Source organism: Silurus aristotelis (assembly GCF_946808225.1).
Source record: "Silurus aristotelis genome assembly, chromosome: 28".
NCBI classification, from domain to species: domain Eukaryota; kingdom Metazoa; phylum Chordata; class Actinopteri; order Siluriformes; family Siluridae; genus Silurus; species Silurus aristotelis.
Window position 1 is genome coordinate 926,346 of NC_139601.1, and position 26,084 is coordinate 952,429.

General features: G+C 42.8%; 1 protein-coding gene across 2 annotated transcripts in view; it reads left to right on the forward strand.

Annotated features, from left to right (window-relative positions):
* bsnb (bassoon (presynaptic cytomatrix protein) b) overlaps positions 1-26,084 on the forward strand; it is a 59,372-nt gene that overhangs the window by 32,199 nt on the left and 1,089 nt on the right. Inside the window, exons 4-11 of one of the 2 annotated variants that reach the window (XM_083533618.1) lie at positions 10,219-10,689; positions 11,152-17,199; positions 17,748-19,788; positions 20,220-21,169; positions 21,381-21,495; positions 21,593-21,727; positions 21,873-21,928; positions 22,333-22,433. In XM_083533618.1, coding sequence (XP_083389744.1) covers positions 10,219-10,689; positions 11,152-17,199; positions 17,748-19,788; positions 20,220-21,169; positions 21,381-21,495; positions 21,593-21,727; positions 21,873-21,913 — 9,801 coding nt within the window. In that variant the 3' untranslated portion in view covers positions 21,914-21,928; positions 22,333-22,433. The remainder of the gene's footprint in view (positions 1-10,218; positions 10,690-11,151; positions 17,200-17,747; positions 19,789-20,219; positions 21,170-21,380; positions 21,496-21,592; positions 21,728-21,872; positions 21,929-22,332; positions 22,434-26,084) is intronic. The other variant, XM_083533619.1, reaches the window with a different exon arrangement.

The following is a 26,084-nucleotide window of genomic DNA, read 5'->3' on the forward strand; positions in this document are numbered from 1 at the left end:
GGATGTGATAATCGTCTGAATTAGTATGTGGCCAATAAGGGAACGTGACTAGCATCACGCTGCCAGTTTGGAGGACATTCAACACTGTAACTTCTGAATTGGGATGGGAACTAGAAGAGGAAGGGAGTAAAGTCAAAATTGAAACGGGGCCAATAAGTGGAAGTCAATAATTCTAAAATGAAAAAACATCTTGAAAAAGGGGATAAGGTCAATAAAGAGACGCAAGCAGCATCTGAACCATGACTGAGCCAAAAAAGGAAAGTAAGTGGGATCCAAATAGGGATTGAGTCAGAAAAGGAACATGACACGCTTGTGAACAGGGACTTGTCCAGAAAAGAAAAGAGAGATGGAGCCGAGATAAGTGATTAAGGTCTGAATAAAACTGATACCAGATAGGGTAAAAGTGTATTGTTTGTGTCCAGTATGGAAAAAAGATGTGTAGGAAGTGTAAGGGAAAGTAAGTAGGGTGTAAATTGGGATTAGGAAGTGTAAGGGAAGGTGGGTAGGGTGTAAAATGGGATTAGGAAGTGTAAGGGAAAGTGAGTAGGGTGTAAATTGGGATTAGGAAGTGTAAGGGAAGGTGGGTAGGGTGTAAATTGGGATTAGGAAGTGTAAGGGAAAGTGAGTAGGGTGTAAATTGGGATTAGGAAGTATAAGGAAAAGTGAGTAGGGTGTAAATTGGGATTAGGAAGTGTAAGGGAAGGTGGGTAGGGTGTAAATTGGGATTAGGAAGTGTAAGGGAAGGTGGGTAGGGTGTAAATTGGGATTAGGAAGTGTAAGGGAAAGTGAGTAGGGTGTAAATTGGGATTAGGAAGTGTAAGGGAAAGTGAGTAGGGTGTAAATTGGGATTAGGAAGTGTAAGGGAAAGTGGGTAGGGTGTAAATTGGGATTAGGAAGTGTAAGGGAAAGTGAGTAGGGTGTAAATTGGGATTAGGAAGTGTAAGGAAAAGTGAGTAGGGTGTAAATTGGGATTAGGAAGTGTAAGGGAAAGTGAGTAGGGTGTAAATTGGGATTAGGAAGTGTAAGGGAAGGTGGGTAGGGTGTAAATTGGGATTAGGAAGTGTAAGGAAAAGTGAGTAGGGTGTAAATTGGGATTAGGAAGTGTAAGGGAAAGTGAGTAGGGTGTAAATTGGGATTAGGAAGTGTAAGGGGAAGTGGGTAGGGTGTAAATTGGGATTAGAAAGTGTAAGGGAAAGTGAGTAGGGTGTAAATTGGGATTAGGAAGTGTAAGGGAAAGTGGGTAGGGTGTAAATTGGGATTAGAAAGTGTAAGGGAAAGTGAGTAGGGTGTAAATTGGGATTAGGAAGTGTAAGGAAAAGTGAGTAGGGTGTAAATTGGGATTAGGAAGTGTAAGGGAAAGTGAGTAGGGTGTAAATTGGGATTAGGAAGTGTAAGGGGAAGTGGGTAGGGTGTAAATTGGGATTAGAAAGTGTAAGGGAAAGTGAGTAGGGTGTAAATTGGGATTAAGAAGTGTAAGGGAAGGTGGGTAGTGTGTAAATTGGGATTAGGAAGTGTAAGGGGAAGTGGGTAGGGTGTTAATTGGGATTAGGAAGTGTAAGGGAAAGTGAGTAGGGTGTAAGATGGGATGGAAGTGGATTGGTCAGAGGAGTGCTCCATCACTTGTCAGAAGTGATTGATGGACGTGATTGGATCAGGTAAATCTTCTCTGCGTCTCACTGGAGCCTGTAAACACTCCACGATCTGATTGGCCCTCAGCCTGTGGCAGCTCAGCGTTTCGTCTCAGTGCTCCTGCGCAAGCAACGAGAGACGCAGAGCGCGAGGAGAGCGATGATAGCGAAGAGCTGAGATGAGATGATAGCAGAGAGACGGAGAGATTCGAGGAGGTGAATAAGTGAATGGTTGAGAGTGATTTTTCTTGTCGGGTCAGCGAGTCTCTTCAAAACCTCAATCACACGCGATCTCTGATATGACACGCTATGTCTCTGATTCAGTGTGGAAGTGCTGTAGTTTTCAACACCGCAGTGTCGAAGCTGCGCTCAGTGTTTCTGTTGCTGTGCTGATCAATTACTCAGAACAGAAACACCATCCCTGTCACTGGCATTAACACTGGATACGGTGGAACACTGTGGAGTGTGTAAAGGCTGTAATACAGTTTTATATGAGGATGATGAAGCAATCAATGATAAAGAAATGAGAACAGAGGGAATTATTCTGAGATGCAACCAAGAACCTGACCAAGTGTCCTTCATAATTATAAACACTTCCTGTGCTGTGATTGATTAATAATCACATGTCCTGTGCTCTGATTGATGCGATGTGATGAGAATGATCTGGTCTGTGATTGGATGATGTGGATGCTTTCTCATTCTGCTGGTTGCAGTCTGCACTGTCTTGATAGTATTTCTTTCCTGGTCCATTTCATTTCCTCTCTCTCTCACTCTCTCTCTTGTGCTCTCTCTCTCTCTCTCTCTCTCTCTTTCTCTCTCTCTCTCTCTCTCTCTCTCTCTCTCTCTCTCTCTCTCGCTATCTCCCTCTCTCTCTCTCTCTCTCTCTCTCTCTCTCTCTCTCTCTCTCTCTCTCTCTCTCTCTCTCTCTCTCTTTCATTTTTCTTATTTCCATCACTGGATGTCTGGATGATCCTTAATTTCCTTTCATGCTCTAATACTTTGCAGGCCCAGGGCATCAGGCCTGAGTGTGTGTGTGAGTGTGTGTGTGTGTGTGTGTGTGTGTGTGTGTGTGCATACTCAGGGTGCCACCACATAGACCCATTGAGAGGTCTCTAAGGATTAACTCGCATAACTCCTGACTCAAACTTCAGCACTGTCTAACACACACACACACACACACACACACACACACACACACACACACACCCTGAGCTCCAGATTTAATCTGAGAAAGAAAGCCGATTTAAATGTGCTCTCCTCTCTGAAACTCCACATCGATCCTGATTCCTCAGAGTGTAAAACTCAGCACTTCTGTGTCCGAATTCATTCTGCTGTCAAATACCATCAAAGCACCGAGTCCTAATTTACTGATTCCATCTCACTCATGCTGCAATTACAAATCAGCACAAACCTCCACATATCCCTCAGCTAATACACAACATCACAACAATCATAATAATACTAATCATAACAACAACAATAACAACAATAACAACAACAACAACAATAATAATAATAGTAATGATAATAATAATGATAGTGATGATAATAATAATGATAGTAATGATGATGATAATAATAATAATAATAATGATAATAATAATAATAATAATAATCAGTTCATGATTTTCATGATCGGAACATCTCAATACATCTCAATCAATACCATTGAAATGGCAGGAAAACCTTCCCAACCACCGTCACAACATCCTTTGTTTTTGTTACTGTACAGTACTGTTTTTTTTGTTGTGGTTTTGGTAGCTGTAGTTGTGGTTGTTGTTGTGGTAGTTGTAATTATGGTTGTTGTAGTTGTGATAGTTGTGGTTGTTGTAGTTGTGGTAGTTTTAAATATGGTTGTCATTGTGGTAGTTGTAATTATGTTTTTTGTTGTTGTGGTGGTTGTGGTTATGGTTGTTGTAGTTGTGATATTTGTAGTTATGGTTGTTGTAGTTATGTTTTTTTGTAGTTATGGCTGTTGTAGTTGTGATAGTTGTAGTTATGGTTGTTGTAGTTGTGTTTGTTGTAGTTATGGCTGTTGTAGTTGTGGCAGTTGTAGTTATGGCTGTTGTAGTTGTGGCAGTTGTAGTTATGGTTGTTGTAGTTGTGTTTGTTGTAGTTATGGTTGTTGTAGTTGTGTTTTTTTGTAGTTACGGCTGTTGTAGTTGTGATAGTTGTAGTTATGGTTGTTGTAGTTGTGTTTGTTGTAGTTATGGCTGTTGTGGTAGTTGTAGTTATGGTTGTTGTAGTTGTGTTTGTTGTAGTTATGGCTGTTGTAGTTGTGGCAGTTGTAGTTATGGTTGTTGTAGTTGTGTTTTTTTGTAGTTACGGCTGTTGTAGTTGTGATAGTTGTAGTTATGGTTGTTGTAGTTGTAGTTGTTGTAGTTATGGTTATTGTAGTTGTGGTAGTTGTAGTTGTAGTTATGGTTATGGTTGTTGTAGTTGTGGTAGTTGTACATATGGTTGTTGTAGTTGTGGTAGTAGTACTTACTTTTCATTATGGGTGCCACTATGTTAAAGTGTCATCAGTAGGAGAGAAGCTCAGGCAGATCTTTCTTACTGGAAATTGTAAAGATTCCAGTATTTCCTTTTATAATTTATGTCTTTATAATGAACAGAACAGAACAGGATATTATGAGGTCATTATTGAACAGCAGGTCACTCAGACACCATGGACTGATTAGTTCACCTGGACCTCTATTTGGAATGTAAAATATAAAGTTTTATTTGTACACTTTCTGTAATCCTTCTGTAACAAAAAATGACTGAATGCGGTGTAGAATCCAGGAGACGTTGCAGTAATGATTGTGTTGGAGATTACATGGACCTGATTATCACCACACTCCTACACTTCACCAAACTGCCAGCATTTTATTTATAATATATTATTGAGGTCAGTGTATGACCTCAGAAAAGGTGTTTGTGTGTGGGTGTGGTTTTAATGAGTAGTGACATTTTCTCCGTCTCAGCACGACGACTTGTGTTCAATGGGCTGCCAGCGTGAGAGAGCAGAGCATGCTGGGAAAGGAGGCGTGTACATGCAATCCAGGTCGTTTAGGCAACACTCGCATGTGCACATGGTCAGAGTGCCGTGTATGTGTGTGTATATGTGTGTGTATATGTGTGTGTGTGTGTGTGTGTGTGTGTGTGTGTGTGTGTGTGTGTGTAGAATAATGTATTGGGGAATGTATTATTGACAACTGAGGCTGATTAGTGTTGCACTTGAGGATTAGAATTCACCTCTGAACGTATAAAATATCTTGAAAGACATAAAGATTATTTTTTATTACGTTTGATGACGTGTTTATATTTATACAAACTTTTCACCCAGTATGTATCTGTATACAAACATACTAAGGGCCGTGACTAAGTGACTGGCTTCATTTAATCATATGGACATTTTTTTTTTTACTACTGAGAAATGCCATTGATTTATTCAATACTTTATTCATTATTTATTTATTTTTGTGTGTTTAGTTTACAGTCAGGATTGCGCCCTTTAATGTCAGAGCTGTGCTGCAGGTCAGCAGCGGCATGGAAACATCAAAATCTCAGACTGTATTGCACTCATTATTGTGGCTAGTAGTTAAAGGTTCTGTATCTCATCATGACACAAAGCTGCTTTATTTTGTTTGATTGTGTGTGGATTGTGTATGATTGTGTCGTTGTATATAATGAGGCAGTGGTTGTGTATGATTGTGTGGTTGTGTATGATTGTGTGGTTGTATATAATGAGGCAGTGGTTGTGTATAATTGTGTGGTTGTATATAATAAGGCAGTGGTTGTGTATGATTGTGTGGTTGTATATAATGAGGCAGTGGTTGTGTATAATTGTGTGGTTGTATATAATGAGGCAGTGGTTGTGTATGATTGTGTGGTTGTATATAATGAGGCAGTGGTTTTGTTTGATTGTGTAGTTGTATGTGTTGAGGCAGTGGTTGTCAGGGTGATTGTGTGGTTGTATGTGTAGGGGCAGTGGTTGTCAGGATGATTGTGTGGTTGTATATAATGAGGCAGTGGTTGTCAGGGTGATTGTGTGGTTGTATATAATGAGGCAATGGCTGTCAGGGTGATTGTGTGGTTGTATCTAATGAGGCAGTGGTTGTCAGGGTGATTGTGTGGTTGTATCTAATGAGGCAGTGGTTGTCAGGGTGATTGTGTGGTTGTATATAATGAGGCAGTGGTTGTCAGGGTGATTGTGTGGTTGTATATAATGAGGCAGTGGTTGTCAGGGTGATTGTGTGGTTGTATATAATGAGGCGGTGGTTGTCAGGGTGATTGTGTGGTTGTATATAATGAGGCGGTGGTTGTCAGGGTGATTGTGTGGTTGTATATAATGAGGCGGTGGTTGTCAGGGTGATCGTGTGGTTGTATATAATGAGGCGGTGGCTGTCAGGGTGATTGTGTGGTTGTATATAATGAGGCGGTGGTTGTCAGGGTCATTGTGTGGTTGTATATAATGAGGCGGTGGCTGTCAGGGTGATTGTGTGGTTGTATATAATGAGGCAGTGGTTGTCAGGGTGATTGTGTGGTTGTATATAATGAGGCGGTGGCTGTCAGGGTGATTGTGTGGTTGTATATAATGAGGCGGTGGTTGTCAGGGTGATTGTGTGGTTGTATATAATGAGGCGGTGGCTCTCAGGGTGATTGTGTGGTAGTATATAATGAGGCGGTGGTTGTCAGGGTGATTGTGTGGTTGTATATAATGAGGCAGTGGCTGTCAGGGTGATTGTGTGGTTGTATATAATGAGGCAGTGGCTGTCAGGGTGATTGTGTGGTTGTATATAATGAGGCAGTGGCTGTCAGGGTGATTGTGTGGTAGTATATAATGAGGCGGTGGTTGTCAGGGTGATTGTGTGGTTGTATATAATGAGGCGGTGGTTGTCAGGGTGATTGTGTGGTTGTATATAATGAGGCAGTGGCTGTCAGGGTGATTGTGTGGTTGTATATAATGAGGCAGTGGCTGTCAGGGTGATTGTGTGGTTGTATATAATGAGGCAGTGGCTGTCAGGGTGATTGTGTGGTTGTATATAATGAGGCAGTGGCTGTCAGGGTGATTGTGTGGTTGTATATAATGAGGCAGTGGCTGTCAGGGTGATTGTGTGGTTGTATATAATGAGGCGGTGGCTGTCAGGGTGATTGTGTGGTTGTATATAATGAGGCGGTGGTTGTCAGGGTGATTGTGTGGTTGTATATAATGAGGCGGTGGTTGTCAGGGTGATTGTGTGGTTGTATATAATGAGGCAGTGGCTGTCAGGGTGATTGTGTGGTTGTATATAATGAGGCAGTGGCTGTCAGGGTGATTGTGTGGTTGTATATAATGAGGCAGTGGCTGTCAGGGTGATTGTGTGGTTGTATATAATGAGGCAGTGGCTGTCAGGGTGATTGTGTGGTTGTATATAATGAGGCGGTGGTTGTCAGGGTGATTGAGCTCAGGGTTTTCACAGTGAGTAAAGTGGTGACTTGGTGCGTTCCTGCAGTGACGGCAGCTCTTTAATGGCTGCTCACTAATTGAAGTTAAGGGCTCTTTAACGATGGCTCAGTAATGAAATGGGCTTTCGCTGCCTCGGTACCTCACATCCTTTCACTTCTCCATTACTGAAACCTCACACAACTTGTAGAAAAAAAAACCACACTCTTTTACTCCTGCACAGTTGAATCACTCCTTATCTATTTATTATTGCCAGCGAACTCACTGTGCTATTAATAGGGAGGGGGTTCACAGTTTATTCAGCCATATTTACACACATTTTCATAAAATCCTGTAATTAAAAAAAAAAGACACTTTACAAATTTAAAACTAAAAATTATAATTTGATTCTATTTTTTATTTAGAGTCGTGACGACGTTGTGCGAGGCGCCCTCTTGTGGCTGTACTGAACGTTGTATATGTATCAAACATGACAGAACCCCCACTGCCCTATACATTCAGAGCTGTAATAAAGGATTCACATGTGTGAGTGTGTGTGTGTGTGTGCGTGTGTGCAGGGTTATATGTGTGCGCCGCGTGGAGGCTGTATAAAGGCTGACATTTCAGCTCCGTGTATTTGCTTGTGTATAAAGTGGATGAATTTCTTTTGGGAGTCGATGTGAAACTCAGCATGACAAGGCAGCACCATCTGTTCAGGCCTTTTCTGAAATTGTGTGTGTGTGTGTGTGTGTGTGTGTGTGTGTGTGTGTGTGTGTGTGTGTGTGTGAGTGAGTGAGTGAGTGTGTGCCGTTTCTCTCTACGTGTGCTGTGAGAATCGAGTTATGTGTGTGCATGAGTCATCGTACATGCAGTAAAAAGAAAACGATAATCCATTACCAGCTCGTAGAACACAGTAACTTAATACAACGACCCCCTCACAGGGGGTTTAGGGTAACACCTCCCCTTCCAACACACACACACACACACACACACACACACACACACACACACACACACACACACACACACACACACACACACTATGTCAGCATGTGAATGTTTTGGCCAAATCAAACTACAAATTTCTTTTAGATTTTTTTTACATACTTGCATCTTTTGTAGTCAATCAGCCGATTAATACATCAGTAGCATAAAAATGTCCATCTGACATAAATATATCTACTGGTGGTTGTCAGAAGGCTGTAGTAATTTTTACCAGAGTACTGAGAGCCTGTAAGAGTGTGTGAACGCTGGACACATGTTCTTATGTACAGGTATGCATAGTAAACGCACGCACGCACGCACGCACACACACACACACACACACACACACACACACACACACACACACACACACACAGACACAGGCACCTGGCTATCATCTGCATACATATGTTGATCTTTACCACACACACACACACACACACCATCGAGGACCACCTCTTTTTAATTTTGCTCTGAAAAGGCAGAAATAGGCCCAGATGGCTGGCTGTGAGGCGTGTTAGAGCTCGCAAAAACGGCACCTATTTATATTTAGATCGTGCATGGTGTACTCAAGGGAGATTAAAAAAAAAAGAGAAAACATTCAGGAGGCATCTGGCTGGTGTGCTAAAGCCTCCCTCAGCTGCTCTCTATTTGACGTCCAGAGCCTCAGCAGCAGCCAAGCAGAAAGAGGCAATGAGTCTACCAGACTTCTACAGTCTTCTTTTAGCCTTCATCTGCATGTTCACCCACTTCTCTGTGTGAGGGGTTAGAGTAATGACTGCTCATCCTGACGAGTCCGTTAGGTTTTATTCTGTCGGGAGAAGAACGGTTTCACAACTAAAACCATTTGATAGATTTTTATTTCAATTTGTGGACAAATATAGTGCTCGACTTTCCCATTCCTGTCATAGAAATACAAATATTCATACTACATTTGAGGACATTTTCTCTACCTCCTTATGCTGTGTGTGTGTGTGTGTGTGTGTGTGTGTGTGTTTCAGTCTTTGTGTGTTATGCAATCAGAATCCCATACACAATCATGCCCGCTAATCAGCCACCCTGGCTCGTCCCACACACTTTCCCATAAGCAATTAGATAAACCCAACTTCTCTGGCCACTGCACCGCAGACTGCAGGCTATTTAAAATGCTGGGAGGTGTGAGGGATTCAGATTCACTTTTATCCGTGTGTCTCAACTAGGATGGAGTGATTAAAGCTGGCACCGACTGAGAGGATGGTGGAGAAGCGAAGGCGATTTGCAGGATGAGAGGCATAATATAATTGCATAACAGTAAACATGGCATAGCAGAAAACAAGATTCAGCCCGATAACTCAATGACTTTACCTTCCTTGTGGCCAAGTACAATCAGATCTGTGTAATCGAATGATACCATGACCAAATCTAAAGCAACTTCATAGAATGACTCAGTAGAATGATTTGGTTGAACACCAGACGGAAGCAGGGGTGTAAAGGTGCACGTATTCGTACCGAATCGTTCCGGTACAGGACTTTCGTTACAGTGCATGTGTTCTTATAGTAATGCTTGTTTCACATGCGAAATTCCCTCATGAACATATTACGCAGTGGACGGCAAGTTTGTTTAAGCTTAATCTCACACTTTCAGCGCAGTGTCACTGTCACTACTTTATCCGTAGCTGAAACATGATTTGTACTGCACATGTGCGAAAAATCTGAATTTTATTTATATTTTATTTATTTATTATTTATTTAGTTAAATGTGAAACACACACAGAACTTTTTCTGTTCATATTTCTGGCATTTCTATGTTATTAGTTGATTTGATTTTTTTGCAACTGTCTCATCTCTTTGGTTTTTCTGCTCTTTAACATTGAGTCCTGACAGTAAAAATGATCTGTAGACTGATAACTGTCATAATAGATAAAAAAAGTTTATTAGCTCTGATGGTCAAGAGGTGCAGTCATGATCGTGTATGTGGGACTCTTATCACCTAAATAGCAAACGATGACTGCTGACTCACAGCACCTCTGATCTTTTATGTGTTTGTTCAAATATTTCTTTTGCTGGTCCAGGAAATTTGCTTACACAGGGAGGTAAAAGCTAGCACGGCATTTAACTTGTATTTCATTATGGCTTTAATGCCCCAGGATAGTGATTGATTGTGTTACGGCTATGATTGCTCTTTGATGCATGGTAATTTTTGTACTTTCCTATTTCCAGAAGAAGGAATGGCTTTGCTTGACATGCCAGACACAGAGAGCCATTTCAGGGGATTTGGGGGATAGCCCATCTCCTGCTCCTCAGCCCATGGGATCTCCCCGAGTGCCTGGACCTACAACCCAACAGCATGCTCAGTTAAAGCCACCCAGTCAGCAGGCAGGGGTGAGGCATGCCGGTCCTCAGCAGCAAAAAACACCTGGTGCCCAAGTAAGTGGTCCTCTCTCTTCAGCCAAACATGGAACACCACAGAGCAAGGGTCCCATTCAAGCGTCTACTGCCAAGACAACCCCTTCCCAACCTGCAAGCAAAAGCAAGACAGAGGCTCGGAAACAAGAGCAAGGCATTAGCAAGAAACAATCAGTATCCAAAACCGAAAAAGAAGGTGACATGAAAGCGTTGCATAAGAAAGGAACTCAAGAAATAAAAGACCAGAAGAAAAGTTGTGATTTGCAAAAATCTAAACACCACGACGTGAGTGACCCTCGGTGTCCTCATTGTCCTTATTTTCCATAAACGGTCCACTCATAACTTTATCATTCCTTGGTCAACATCTGCATAAATGTTCTGCATGAAAAGCACCCTTGAAAGCCATTATCACTAAAATAATCAATTTTACAAATTAACTACTCACTGAAATTTCATTATGCGATCACACACATTCAGGGAAATTATTACTCACATGCCACGTTATCCTTTTAATGCTAATTAGGTATCAATGTTTAAAACACTCTCATTGATGGGTGGTATTGGGTTGTATGAAAGGCATGGTCACTATTTCGCATTATCTTTGCACATTTCCATTAACCCTGCATGATTTAATACTGTTGCATGCTTGATACATGTTTATGATGTTTTACTCCATACAGAATATGCTTTAATCACATGATTATATAAATGCATAACAGAATATTTTGTCATTCTGCTAATTCACAGGATTCCAACAAGTCCAGTACACAGAGTCTGAGTGACACAGGCTACTCCTCCGATGGCATATCCGGCTCCCAGAATGAGATCACTGGACTCATTCGAGAGGAGGGAATTAAACTTAGTGAAGGAGGTTTGTCTACCCAGCGCAGTCCTCCCAGCCCCTCTGAAATAAAAAAACTTGAGAGTTCTATGCGACCTCTTTTACAGTCAGAGACAGCCTCTGAAATCGATAAGACAAGACCCCAGTCTCTGTCCATAACACAAGACCAATTCGATTCTGATGGGGAAGTATCTGATGATCTTAGTTGCAAATTACGTCACGACTATGTGGAGGACAGCAGTGAAAGTGGCCTGTCTCCTTTACCGACCAGACAAAAGTTGCAGAAGGGCCTAACAGATGAAGAGTTTATGAGGAGACAGATTTTGGAAATGAGTGCAGATGAGGAAGAAGTGGTAGAGACTGAAGGTCAGGTGAAAGTCAAAAAGAGTCATAAACACAGTGGTGATCTGGGAAAAGAGAGGCGACGCCTTACACAGCAATCAAACAGCTTTGAAGATGACACTAAAAGTAATGAGGCTACGTACAAGTCCAATGACGGAGATGATATGATGGGTTCACAAGGAGGCCTAAGGCGATTTAAGACTATAGAACTGAATAATACCAATAGCTATAATCGTGATTTGGAACTTAGCACGGAGCATGACCTCCGAGAACCCGAGCTTGAGATGGAAAGCCTGACTGGATCACCGGAAGAAAAGTCAAGAGGAGAGTATTCCTCAACCCTTCCTGCTACCACACCTAGCTATACATCTGGAACCTCTCCTACATCTGTGTCGTCACTGGAGGATGACAGCGATAGTAGTCCTAGCAGAAGGCAAAGGCTCGAAGAGGTTAAGCAGCAGAGGAAAGCAAGGCACCGATCTCACGGCCCACTCTTACCAACAATTGAGGACTCTTCCGAAGAAGACGAACTGAGGGAAGAGGAAGAACTTTTAAGAGAACAAGAAAAGATGAGAGACTTGGAACAGCAAAGGATTCGCAGCACAGCCAGGAAAACTAAAAGGGACAAAGAGGAACTCAGAGCACAGAGACGCAGGGAGAGGTCAAAGACTCCACCCAGCAATCTGTCACCAATTGAGGATGCTTCTCCAACAGAGGAGCTTAGACAAGCAGCAGAAATGGAAGAACTTCACAGATCATCCTGTTCAGAATACTCTCCCTCTATAGACTCAGAGGCAGAAGGATTTGAAGTAGGCTCTAAGCTTTACAAGTCTGGCAGTGAATACAATCTTCCAACATTTATGTCTCTGTATTCACCTACAGAAAAATCATCTGCAGAGTCACCGTCTGCTGTACACAAATCATTAAAAAGTGCAGAAGAGGTTTATGAGGAAATGATGAGAAAAGCAGAGATGATGCAAAAACAGCAGGGACAACCAGTGAAACAAGAGCAGCAAGGGACTTCCAGTTTGACAAATAGTCAGCACTTAAGAACAGGGTCAACATCTTTGAGTCCAGGCACAAGCCCTACACAGATGTCAGCACCTGTATCATTTTCAGACAGTGGCAGTAGTGGACTGGCCAGGGTTAGTGAAACACAACAAAACCAGCACAGGATGCCTTCCCAAACCTCTAAAATGTCACCGTCTCCACCACAAGTGCGCCAGCCTGCTCCTAGACAGCAGCAAGTACGATCGATCCAAGGTGCTGACTCACAAACAACTACACACATCCCTGATCACATGTCATCTGTGGCATCTACGCTCCAAGGCTCCCATGCTCCTCAAAGAACTGCAGGTCCTCGTCTTGCAAGACAGCAGTCCTCCCAAGATACCCCAGTCATGGTAATAACACTAGAATCAAGCACCCCAACTCAACCCCCAAAACCAATAACTGTAAATTCTTCTACATCCCCACTCTCTTCTCCAACAAGTAGCCAGCAACAGCCAATTTATCGGACCCAGTCTTCAGTAACAAGTTCTCCTACATCACCACAAATGTCTCAGCTTGCCTATCAGAGAGGACAAGCAGCTGAAAGAGTCACTTCTGGGCCAAGCACTCCATCATGTGCAGCTTCTCAAAGTTATAGGTCTGATAACATATCATTGTGTAAAATATCCAATGTTCCGGGAACCTCTATGGTAATTGAACAAGGGACAGTGGCCCAAAGTGGAAATGTGGTTGACCTTAGAGCAGTGAAGCCTGCTCCAATTATCATGACAGACCATGGTATGGATCTTACATCCTTGGCATCTGACACACGAAGGTACTCAGTTGATGCAGATCAACCCCCAAGCCGTCATACAGCTGTACAACCTCTCATTATGAATCTAAATGCACAGGCACAACCACATGTAACAATATCCACACCAACAACAGTGAGTGTTACTGTGGCGGCTTCTATGTTTATATCACAGCCTAAATACCCAATGGTTTATGGAGATCCACTGCAGAATCGAGTTGACTTTGGTCAGGGTGCTGGATCAGCTGTTTGTCTTTCTCAACCAAGAACACCAATATCTGACTCTTCAATTCCAAAGATAGATGCATGTCTGGAAGATCTTGGTATCCAACAACAACAGCTTCAAAAGCAACAGCAGAAGCTCCAACAGCAACAACAGCTCCTTGAACAACAGCTCCAGCATCACCAACAAAATACAGCTTCTTTTGCCCGTTACAACTTAGCGAACCAAGTGCATCCAGTATTGTTGAAGAAAGACTTAGTGGTGTGCCAGACAAGTGGTGGAAGCACACAAACAGTGATTAGTGCCATTCCCAAAGTATCCCCACTTCCACCACCCTTATCAACCTCTATTTCATCTACCCCTACTATAGGCCATGACATATATGGTGGGGTTGCTCTGGAACTAAAAAATAAGCCCACTGTCACTAACCTCTCAACAGAACAGCCCCATGCAATGATGGTACAGTTAGATGAAAGTGGTTCATCACAAGGGGGTACAGTCACACAAATAGTTAAAATGGAAGAACCACATCAAGCACCAGAAGTTCTTGATCTCACTGGACAAATCAAGTCAGAGAACCAAGTGGCTTGCTGTGATGTTGTCTACCAATTGCCTTTTGGTGGTAGCTGTTCAGGTCCCTTTGGCCAGAGAAGTAAAACAACTATTTCAGACCCAAATTCTTCTGCTGATCCTACCTCAGCTCCTCATCAGCAAACTCAGCTAGAAAAAGATGGTCATTATCCCATAAATATGCAAGGGGAATCAGAGGAGCATAAACCATTTACTATGCCTTTGTCTGGACAGCTTCCACCATCAATGTCAGATACAAATCTTGCAGAATCAGGACTCCAGTGTTATCAAAGGACAGATGCTGGGGATCTGGCAGTGGATTTAAGCTCTATGAAACAAGCATATGAAGCTGGATATCTTGGAATGGGTGCCCAATATGGATCGTACACTGATTTGCGACATCAAGATGTTTCAACCCCACCATTACCTCTTCGTAGATACGGCTCAATGTCTAATATCAGTGGAGACTTTGGCTATCCTTCTCGTGACCTGGCAGGCACTCAAGAATCAAATCTAGCACAGTACAGTGCCACCACTGCCAGAGAAATTAGCAGAATGTGTGCTGCTCTTAACTCAATGGATCATTTTGGAAATCGCTATACGAACAGCCCAGATCTTCTTCAATATGGTGCTGGAAGAGGAGGCCAAATAGGAAGGCTTGGCCTTCAACAAGGTCTCACATCAATCAGGGCAAACATTCTTTATGGCCCTGATGGGAGGCCCACAGCACATGGCCAAGCCCTTACAAATCTAATCAATGCTAGACAGGCTACCCTCCGGGCCTTATATCCTCCTGTCCTGAGGACTGCTGATGGCATGATATACTCAACGATAAACACTCCGATAGCATCCACTTTACCAATCACAACCCAACCTGCCCCTGTATTAAATCCTATGGTAAGAGGAGTTTACAGGCCTTATCCTCCCGGCAGTGTGACCGCTGTTTCTCTAGCCAGCCTTAGTAGATTGCCTCAGGTCGCTCCAAGAATGCCTCTGTCTGCACAGGGACCTTACAGATACCCCACTCCAACCCTTTTCCCAGCATCTGCCACAGATTCTATTTCAGGGAGTGTGCCAACTACAAGTACTTCCCAAGAAACACCTATCTATTTTGTCAAGCCTACAGTACCTGGCACAATTACATCAACTACAACATTACCATCTGCTCCCAGAGCAACTGTTCCGACTAGTGCTATACCAGCCCAATCAACAATTTTAAACCAACAGACTTCTCAGGGTCATATTCCAGGAGATGCTGCCACAGTCCTTCCATCCACTCAAAATCAAATTTTACAGTCAATCCAGGCACAAACCCATCCTCAATCATTGCCCAATAGTAAAGATTTGTCTGTGATTCAAGGCCTGTCTCAGACACAGGACCACTTATCAGTGCCACAGTCACAGTCACATGCAGCTACTAGAGGACTGTCAGATACATCAGTTAGTGATGAGAAAGAGGAAGAACATTTACGGCAACAACAAGAGCAACTACTGAAACTAGAGAGAGAACGCATTGAGTTAGAGAAGCTACGTCAGTTACGTCTTCAAGAAGAGCTGGAGAGGGATCGCTTAGAGTTACAAAGGCACAGGGAAAAAGAACAACTTCTCGTGCACCGTGAGATCCAAGAACTTCAGAACATTAAGCAGCAGGTTCTTCAGCAACAGCAAGTTGAAAGAGAAACTCAATTGGTGATACAGAGAGAGCAGCTGGCTCAGCAGAAGATGCAGCTAGACCAAATTCAGGCTCTGCAACAGCAGCTCCAGCTGCAGCTTGAAGAGCAGAAAAGGCAAAAGACAGCAGCCGTTGAAGCAGCGGCAGCAGTGGCAGCAGCAGAGGCAGCTGCTGCTTCTGCAGCTGCTGCTGCAGCAGCAACAACTGCACAAAGTGCCATTAATGGAATGCTGGTTGGTGGCGCCCCTCAAGCAATCTCCATCATTTGTGATCAAAGTGGTAGGGTTATTCCACAAGATGGCCAGAGCTTGCAGTTTTTACCTTGCATGGATGGGCAGATGGTTCAAGCACTGGTGTCCACAAGACCTATGCCCAGTTCAGCCTCTGAAATGTCCCTGAGGAACAGTGATGATCAAGGAAGTAGCCATGTTATTAAAAAACAGAATTCAATGCCTCGCTTGAGGAATGGCACTGAGGAGGAACCTGTGAAAAGGATTGCAGACAGCAGTGTCCAAACTGATGATGAAGATGCAGAGGATCGGTTTATGTCACGACGCAGAAGGACAAGGCGTATTGCTGACTGCAGTGTCCAGACAGATGAGGAGGACCAGGGGGAGTGGGATAGCCAGCCAGTGCGACGTCGTCGCTCAAAGTACTCCAAACACTCTGAATCAAGTGCAGAAAATAAAACTGATGCATCTAAAGTGACTTCCAGCATAGCTATCCAGACGACCAGTGACTCATCATGCCAAACTGAATCAGATCAGTTGGGAAGAGTCTCACCAGCCATTCACATCACCATGGCTGAGACATCAAAGGTTGAACTGCTTCACTACATCTCTGCACCAGAAAGGACACACAAAGGGGAGAGTTTAGCCTGCCAGACTGACCCAGAGGCACAGTCTCAAGGAGTGGTTGTTCCTCAGCTTAGTGTTTCTACCACAGTCAGCCCATACTCCACCAGCTTACATGTAGTTGGTGCCACACCAGCCAAGTTTGAAAAACGAAAACTGGACCCACTAGACATTGGGCTACAAACACAGCAACCAATTGATCCACGTCCACCCAAATCCCCACAAGTGTTGTACTCCCCAGTGTCTCCTCTGTCCCCTCACCGCATGCTGGAGACAAGTTTGGCCTCCAGTGAGAAGCTCAATAGGGCACATGTCACACCCCAGCAAAAGGCCTTCACTACTGAATCACCAAAGATGCATCAAACTATTCCACGGCCAATAAAAAGTGTTCAGCGCTCCCTGTCAGATCCTAAACCCCTCAGCCCAACTTCAGAGGACCCATCTAAGGCTAAATTCTCATTGTACCAGGGTCATAACTCTTCAGGTAGTCAGGTAAGAAAAACTTTAATGTAAGAAGGATGTCTATCCATTATTTATGCATTTCTCCTCTTTTGTATTATCTATTTATTTTCTTTGTTGTCTTATATGCTGTTTTTATGCTGTTTTGCTTTTTCCCTTATCCACACACACACACACACACACACACACACACACACACACACACACACACACACACACACACACACACACACACACACACACACACACACACACACAAAAAATGCAAAATATATTCTAGAACGCCAATATTTACAATATGAAATATTTGTATAAATCTGTTCAATTCACATTTATCCACATCATTAGGTTAAATTTTTTTGTATTTTAACAGATAACACAAAGAGGAAATGTTTTTATTTTATGTTAGGTATTCATAGATTAATAAACAAAGCAACATAGTATTTTACTTTGGTGTATTGGATTTGCAAAAAAGCTAAAACACATAACAAGTAAATTATTATTTAACCTGTTATTTCCTGATCTGTTTCAGTTATTGATTTTTCTTTTTCTTGTCTTCCCCCTCTTTATCTTTCTTACAGCTACAGAACTCAATTATGAGGAAAGTGAAGCGGACCCTCCCCAGCCCCCCTCCAGATGAGATACCACTCCCAATAGTAACCCCTGCAATGTCCCACATGTACAGCTCCCCTGGAATACCCCAGAGACTATTGCCTCGTCCAACACATGGTGTCATAAAGGTGGGTATTCTGAGTGAACTAAAAGCTGTTGAACAGGAGTCTTCCAAGCTACGCAAACAGCAAGCAGAACTTGAAGAAGAAGAGAAAGAGATCGATGCTAAGCTTCGCTGTTTGGAATTAGGCATTACCCAACGCAAGGAAACCATGGTTAAAGAACGTGAGAGGCGAGAGCTGGCCTACCTGCGTGGTATCGGGGACGCAAGGGACTACATGTCAGACAGTGAACTGAACAATCTTAGATTAACTGGCATACCAACAGGCTCATATGAAGCAAATGGACTGATGTCAAGACCAAGCACAGCACCTCTTAGCCAATATACTTCTGACCCAAATGTGACTTCTCAATATCCACCCACCTCCTCTTATGTCATATATCCATATCCTCAGAGCCAACCTGCACCGACACAGCCACCGACTGCTGCCTATCAGCAGATTGGATTTCAAGCACCCCAGTACCCAGCACCATCCCAGCCTCAGCCAGGCACCTTTCAGCCACACCCTCCTCAACCCTCCCTGTATCAAACACAAGGTCCTTACCAGGGTCATGTTTATGCCCAGTCATATCAGACAGATATAGGCCTGCAGCAACCCAGTCACCAGAGCTTTCAGCCTCCTGCATCTCATTTGCCTGGACAGACATTACCATACCCTGGCCAAGGACTGCCCTTTCAGCCCCAAACTGATATGCTTTCTGGTCATCAGCTGCCACGACATACATCACTAGCTGATCTTGAACAGAAATTGCCAACCAATTATGAAATAATTACCAATCCTGCAGTGTCAGTTGCCACCTCAGCTCAGGACACTGGCTTTAGTGGTGCCTATTCTTCACCCATGGCAAATGCTTATGGGCCATATCGTACCCCTGAACAAACAATGGCAGAGCACATGCCAAGTCCAACATCTGGGTATGGTACAGATGGTCTCTATGCCACAAACCTAGAACAAAATATACCCAGAAACTATGTAATGATAGATGATATAAGTGAACTGACAAAGGAGAACATGGGATCGACTGATGCTTCGAGGACATGTTATGGGAGTGAGAATGGCCCACAGAGGATGGGCTATGGAGATGGGTCTGAGGATCTATATGGAAGACCTGGCAGCACCACAAGTTACCACCATCAGGGTACTGTGGACAGTCATGGCCGTCCTAGCACAACTGTGAGTGGTGGATCTTCCTATTACTATGATGACTATAAGCATTCTCCTCGCAGTAGTTCTGGAATGGGCAGCCAAAAGCATCCTTCTAAGAACTTGGCACCAGCTGCTGTGTCCTCCAAGCGTAATAAGCACAGAAAGCAAGGCATGGAGCAGAAGATTTCTAAATTCTCCCCCATTGAAGAGGCACGAGATGTTGAATCTGACTTGGCCTCCTACACAATCACAACACCCTCAGGTGGAAGCTGTACCATGGTTTCTAGATCAGGGGTAAAAAAGAATGTTTATGATCAGCAAAAGTATTATGGCTCAAGAGAAGGCTTAGATGAAGATGAACGTCTGTACAGCTCTGGAAGATCAAGGTCCACAGGCTATGGCATGGATAAGATTTCCTCAAGAGACTCAGGAGGGTACAGAAGTAAGTCATATGAGAGAGATGCCATGGAGCGATCTCAGAGGGGTACCCACAGCCGCAGCGGACGTAACACTATGCGTACTCAAAACTCAGAGGAAGAGAGTCCACTGAGCCCAGTGGGGAAACCTGTGGGTATGGGACGTGCCTCAGACCCACATGATGTTAGAAATCAGTATGGCTCCAGCCATTCTCTTCCTGATGTTCAGGATCATCACATAAGGGATATGCCTAAGAGCCATGCCTACAAGCCAGATGACCCATACCTAGTGGATGATATGCACTGTGCTGTTTCAGACAGTGAAGGTAACTGGTGCTAAATTATGCCTGCCTATTAAATGTGCATCTCACCAATCAAGACACTGCATGGCAGTGATTTTTTCCTGGAGAGCAGAATGGATACATTTTGTTAGCTTTTTATGCTAATGTTCTGGTTGTTGCAGAAGATCACATATGCCTCCTTGTTTGCATGTTGCTTCTAAGTGTTGTGACTATATGTGAAGTTGTCTGTACCTCAGCTTTTTTGTGTTATGCATGCTTTCTGTTTACTGGTTTTCCCATTTTCTTATTGACTTGGACATTTAAAAGTTTTTTTATTCAACTTCAATTCTCTCGTTGGAAATGTAGCATGCTTGGGGAATTCTCACGTCTTCTGCATGACTTCAGTCTGTACTTTTTTCTCTTCTTCCTCTACAATGGCATTGACGTTTGATTTTTGTCTTGGTTCCCAACAAAAGCATATCATTTAGGACAGGAAGAGACAGACTGGTTTGAAAAACCACGAGAGGCCACTCACGATCGTTCCAGACATCAAGGGAGTGGAAGCCACTCCTCTACAGGTAAGAGAGGCAATGTCAAGCACACATATCATGATTATGATGAACCTCCTGAGGAAGACTTGTGGCCACAAGATGAATATAGCCACCAACGCCATTCCTCTTCCACATCCCGAGAACACAGACACCATGTTAGTAGCTCAGGACATCACTCAACAGCCCGGCACCCCTCGGAAGTGTCAAGATCTTCCCGTTCTTCGAGATCACATCCTAAGGACCCATCGGCTCGCTCTGAAGCACGCAGCACTTCATCCTCTTCACATAAAAGATCTTCAGAACCCAGATCTTCACAGTCCGGGAGCCGCGACTCTGGCGAGTACTCACGTGACCCTGCATCTGGGCACCATCATAGTGGTCAACGGGGGCCAAGGCAGTCTGGTGCTTCCAGGCGGCAAGAAGTTCCTTCATCCAAGCAGCAGCACCAGCAACAACAACCGCCGCAGCAGCCGCAACAGCAACAGCAGCAACAACAGCAGCAGCAGCAGCAGCAGCAACAGCCACAGCCGCAGCCGCAGCAACAAGGATTTGTAGGCCAACAGCAACCGCCACAGCAAGGACAGCAAAGGCCCACAACACAACCAACAGCTGGCAGGCAGTCTGCCCCTCAGCAGCCTGAAACTGGGCAGCAGGTTCAACACACCAACCAGCAACCTCGTACTCAGCAGCAGCAGTCACAGCCACAGGTTGGACAACAGCCAGCAACGACCACAGCAGGTGTGACTCAGCCCACCACTATAGGGGCTGGTGTTGGAGCCGGGGCTGCCCAGCAACAAGCTAAGCCAAGCCAGGCTCCAGTATCAGGACAACCGCTGGCTGCGGGACCAACCACAGCTCAGCCGACTATTTCTGGGGTAAGTTGAAATTGAATTTATTATTGAAATGTTCTTACAAATGAACAAAACTAGCATGACAATGAGAAATACTTTAATCTGATCCCTGTTACTTGCAGCAGGTAACAGCGACTGTTTCATTGATCTTTTATAAGCAATATAGAACAGGAATTAAGAGTCAAATCTAGAGTTAACTGATAGCAGTACATAAATAGTCTAATCTGTTGAACAGGGAGGGCAGATGAAACCTGAAACTGCTCCTGCTGCACCATCTCCTGCAGTTGCAATTGGATCGAAAGCTGCACCCCAGACTGCTAAAGCCCCTACGACCCCAGCAACTGCCATTGGTGAGTCTAAATTCACAAGTTGCCTTGCAACTGCATTCTCACAATGTGTTTAATTTGAGGACTATATTTCTAAAAGCTGCTGTATTTCTTTTTACAGGGTCAAAAGCAGCTCCTCGACCAGGAGGCATCGGCAGTGCGGCGCAGCTACCACAGCAACCCACCGACAGCGAAAACGTTTTCAGCAAAATCCTGCCTGGTAATGCAGCGGAACAAGCAGGAAAACTAGGGGACGGTACGTTAAAAAAAATTCTAGTCTATACAGGACAAGAAGAATCATTTTGCTTTCTTTGTATCATCTTGAAAAGATCAGGATTTTTTTTATCTTTAAACATTCCTTTATATATCTTCATGTCCTTTATTTCTGGTGTATTTTGCAGCTGTGTCTGCTATTGGCAAGAAGTTTACATCATTTTGGTGAGCTGCTAACTGGAAGGTGAGTGTTTTCTCATGATAGTAAGTATATTTATTTCAGGAATATGTAAAAGAATAAACTGAAATGTATATAATGCTTTTAAATATAGTGAATCATCCAAGCTCCTGCTTAGGTTTGATTTTGCCAGTATACTAAGGGTAATAAATGGTACTCTATTTCAAGTTTTCAAGTTTATTTCAATAGCGTTTTTTACATTGTCACAAAAAAGCTTTACAGAATTTAAGAATTACACACACACACACACACACACACACACACACACATTTGGTATAAAATGCTAAACTGAAGCCTGTAAGCATCCATTACGTGGTGGCCACATTAGCCTTCTAGCTCAATTTCACAGCTGTAAAAGCCAAGCAATCAAAAGAAAAACTGTGTCCATCTGCTGTGTTGTTGCTCCTCAGGGTTCACTGTGGCTGAGCAGAGGAGGCTTTTTACTGGAAAAAAAAATTATAAACTGTTTCTGCCACCCATTAATCTGTGGATGGAGGACACCTGAGAACCGGTGAGTTTTAATTTCATACTCCATTATTCAGTTTGAGACTCTGTGAAGAGAAATGTCTCAGTGCTGAAACTTTGTGACCAACACAATATAAAATAGTTGTAATCTGAGAATTAGATGAGCTGTGCAAGGCACTGCAGGTGTGTATAGTGTGTTTCAAAACATTAGATATTACAGTGAACCTTTCCAGCTGATTGCTGATATTCTCCCATGAATATATCTATATAAATATTTATACAAATGAGACTGTCAAACTAAACATACTATATGGCTAAAAGGGATTAGTGATCATTCAGCTGGTAGTGAGATCAGACACTGATGTTCTCAACTTCCATTTCACGCAAAAGTTGTTCAGTGGGGTTGTGAAGATCAGGACTTTATACAGAGTTCTTCCCCGCTAAGCTTGACACCAACAACCACACCTTCATGAAGCTTATGTTTGCCAACTTAATAAAACAAACCAAAAATATCAAGTTTTTGTAATGTTTTATGTTTTTTACTGTAGAGACACTTTTACATTTGTATCATGTGTTTAATGTTTATTGTTCAGAATATCGTGCTTTTATTAGGTTTAAATGTCATAGAAATCTACATTTTAACATTCTGATGGTGATTTCTATATTGTGGTTGTGAATATAAATATGCTAGAAATATATTGGGTCAATATGCACAAATGTATATTCAGGTCACATTGGCTTCATTCTCTTTCCAACTATATGCAGTGTAGTGCACATTGAAACGGAACAACGTTCCGACAGGACCCAGGTTGCTACATCGGACAACATAAATTAACTAAATCAATACGCAACTACACAAAGCTTCCAACTACAACTCAAAGCATTTAGTGTAAAACAAACAAACAAAAAACCAGCACAAGTTAATGAGAGAGCAGACACAGTAACTGTCAAAAACATCAAGTGTAGCAGCACTGTAGCGCCGAGCAGTACGGCACAGAAGGTTGTACAGGTGGATTGTCTGTATAATAATAAAAATAAATATGGTACATGTAAACATTTAGTTCAAGCAGGAAGTGTGCAAACAGCAATTTTACATTATTGCATAATGAAGTTTTTTTTGTCTATACACAGATTTGAAATAGAAAAGGCATGGACCTTAATTTCTTGTTTATTCACGCAAAAGTAAAGAAACGTAAAGAAAAGTAACAGCACTTTTTGTTAAGCCTGCCCACATCCAAACCTGACGCCACTCATGTCTTTTATTCTATTCATGATGTCTGGAAAGATCTAAATTCCCCACAGTTGTTCGTTAGAGCTTCTTTTAAAGAGAAACGAGAGACGAGAAAGGAGAAATAGAAGAATGAGGCGTAATCCAATTCACAAACTAGAGTAGAGAACAGATAGTGTTTAATACTAAAGTTACATGAACACTGTATGAAAGATAAGATGCCTAGAAATGACCAGAACATCGAAAAAACTAAACAAACCCAGAACATGTTGGGGAAAATAAATTGCCTCATTGTTTCAGGTAGTGTTGCGTATATTAGCTTTTATTGTTGAGGTATGAGATGTTCAAACGTTTCATTTCTTTCAACCTTTTAAGTAAAAAAATGTGTTTTAATTGCTCAAAGTGACGATATTAAACTGCACGTGATAAATCGCAGGTTTAAACGAATGCCCTGGTTTTTATACGTTATCATTTCTATAGCAGCAGCTCATTCATGGGGACTCATACCACATACCCCAGAGTCTCATTATTTTGTGTGTAAATGTTGATGTGGAAGAATAAAAATGGATATAAAACACTTAGGTCCCTGAGTATCAGCTTATTACTGCACTTTATTTATTACCTGTGTGGCAGCAATTTTATTTGAATAAGAGGGACAGAGGAATCAGTGGAATTCCACTAAAACCATTAAAAATTTGTCTTTGAATAAAGTATAACGTATAACGTACTGGAGCCACGTGTACTGGAGCTGTAAATTTATCACTTATTTCATTCAGGAGACTTTCTCCCAACAAATAATTCAGTGTGAGGTACTGCATCTCATTGCTACATAGTCTGTAGACACAAGACTGATGATCTGTGGCCTCAGTGTTTTATCTAGTCTCCACAGCTTTTGTCCTGTTCTGTCTCCTCACTGTACAGAGGTTGATAATCATGTGTGACTGATGTAGTAGGTCAGTAGGATCTGACCTGTCATTCATGGTTGCAGGAGAAGCGAGTGTGGGCCAGCCAGTTAGAGCTTTGGGGGATGTGTGTGAGGTTGGGAAATGGGAGCTCAGAAGTTAAGGCTCCGGGTTACTGATGAGAAGGTCAGGGGTTAAAGTCCTGGTATCACCAAGTTGCCACTGTTGGGCCCCTGAGCAAGACCCTTAACTCTCTGTGATACAGTATGGCTGTGTCATGGCTGACTCTGTGCTCTGACTCCAGCTTTCCTACATAACTGGAATATGCAAAGTAGGAATTTAGCTGTCATGTAGATGTGACAAAATCAGAACTCTTTTGAATGAGCAGAAGGTACACTTGATGATGATCCATGTCATCATACAACTGTGTGTGTGTGTGTGTGTGTGTGTGTGTCAGTACAGCAGATTGAAAGCACTCTTAACCCTGCCACCAATCCGCCTCAGCCCGCAGATTACCGGCCAATCCCAGCTGTGCTAAACCCGTGCAGGGGGTGTGGCTAAATCACTGTGATTGAGGTTTTGGTTTGTGATGCTGTCTAATGGTGAAAGAGAGAGAAAGAGAGAGTGTGAGAGAGAGAGAGAGAGAGAGAGAGAGAGAGAGAGAGAGAGAGAGAGAGAGAGAGAGCAAGCGAGCGAGAGAGAGCTTTAATCTCACACTTTGTTACAGTGCTAACGCCGTCATGCTAACACCCTGAAGAGAGACCGATTCTGTGGTGGCTTACGATTGTGGATGAAGGAGATATTTATTTCTCTCTAACTGCTTCTTAATTTTCAACACAAGTAGGAAATTTTTTTACGATATATTGTTGAGGAATACATCAGCACCTCCCCAGTGTATCCCTGCAGCTGTAAAGCTCTGGGATAGATTTTCCCCTTCTGCCCTCTAGTGTTCCAGAAGGGTAATGCAGGTTTTATATTATCAAGGCAACTCAGACTTAAGATTGATTCTTTTCAGGGATTCAGTGACGATGATTAAGTTCTCAGATTTCTTCACTAATTTGGTTTCTGGTTTGTCTGTATTGTCTGATCGTTCCCCTCTCGAGGGTGGACCATAAATAGTTTGAGTTGTGGAAATAGCTAATAATGTAAATAAATGTAAATAAAGTAATGTAAATAAAGTATGCTATTGGATCTGAGTGGAAATCACTTTCTACACCGAATCAAATAAAATGACTTGCTGATTGACTGCTTGACCGTTACCTGTTGCTCTATGACTATTAGGTTCAGAAATGGAAAACCGGGGGAGGTGGTAGCTTAGTGAAGGCATTAGACTTTGGATCTGGAGGTCGTCCAAAGTGAATCCGAGTTGAAATTCCAATCACACCAAGCTGCCATTCCTGGGCCCCTGAGCAAGGCCCTTAAGGTAAAGGTGGCCTGGGTAAAGGTAAACATTAGAATAGGAGTGTTTAATAAATCACTGTGTAAATCACAAAACTTTATGATCATTTTCAACAAAAGTAGATGTATTCAAAGAATAGCAGAGATTGTAATTGCACATATTTACAAA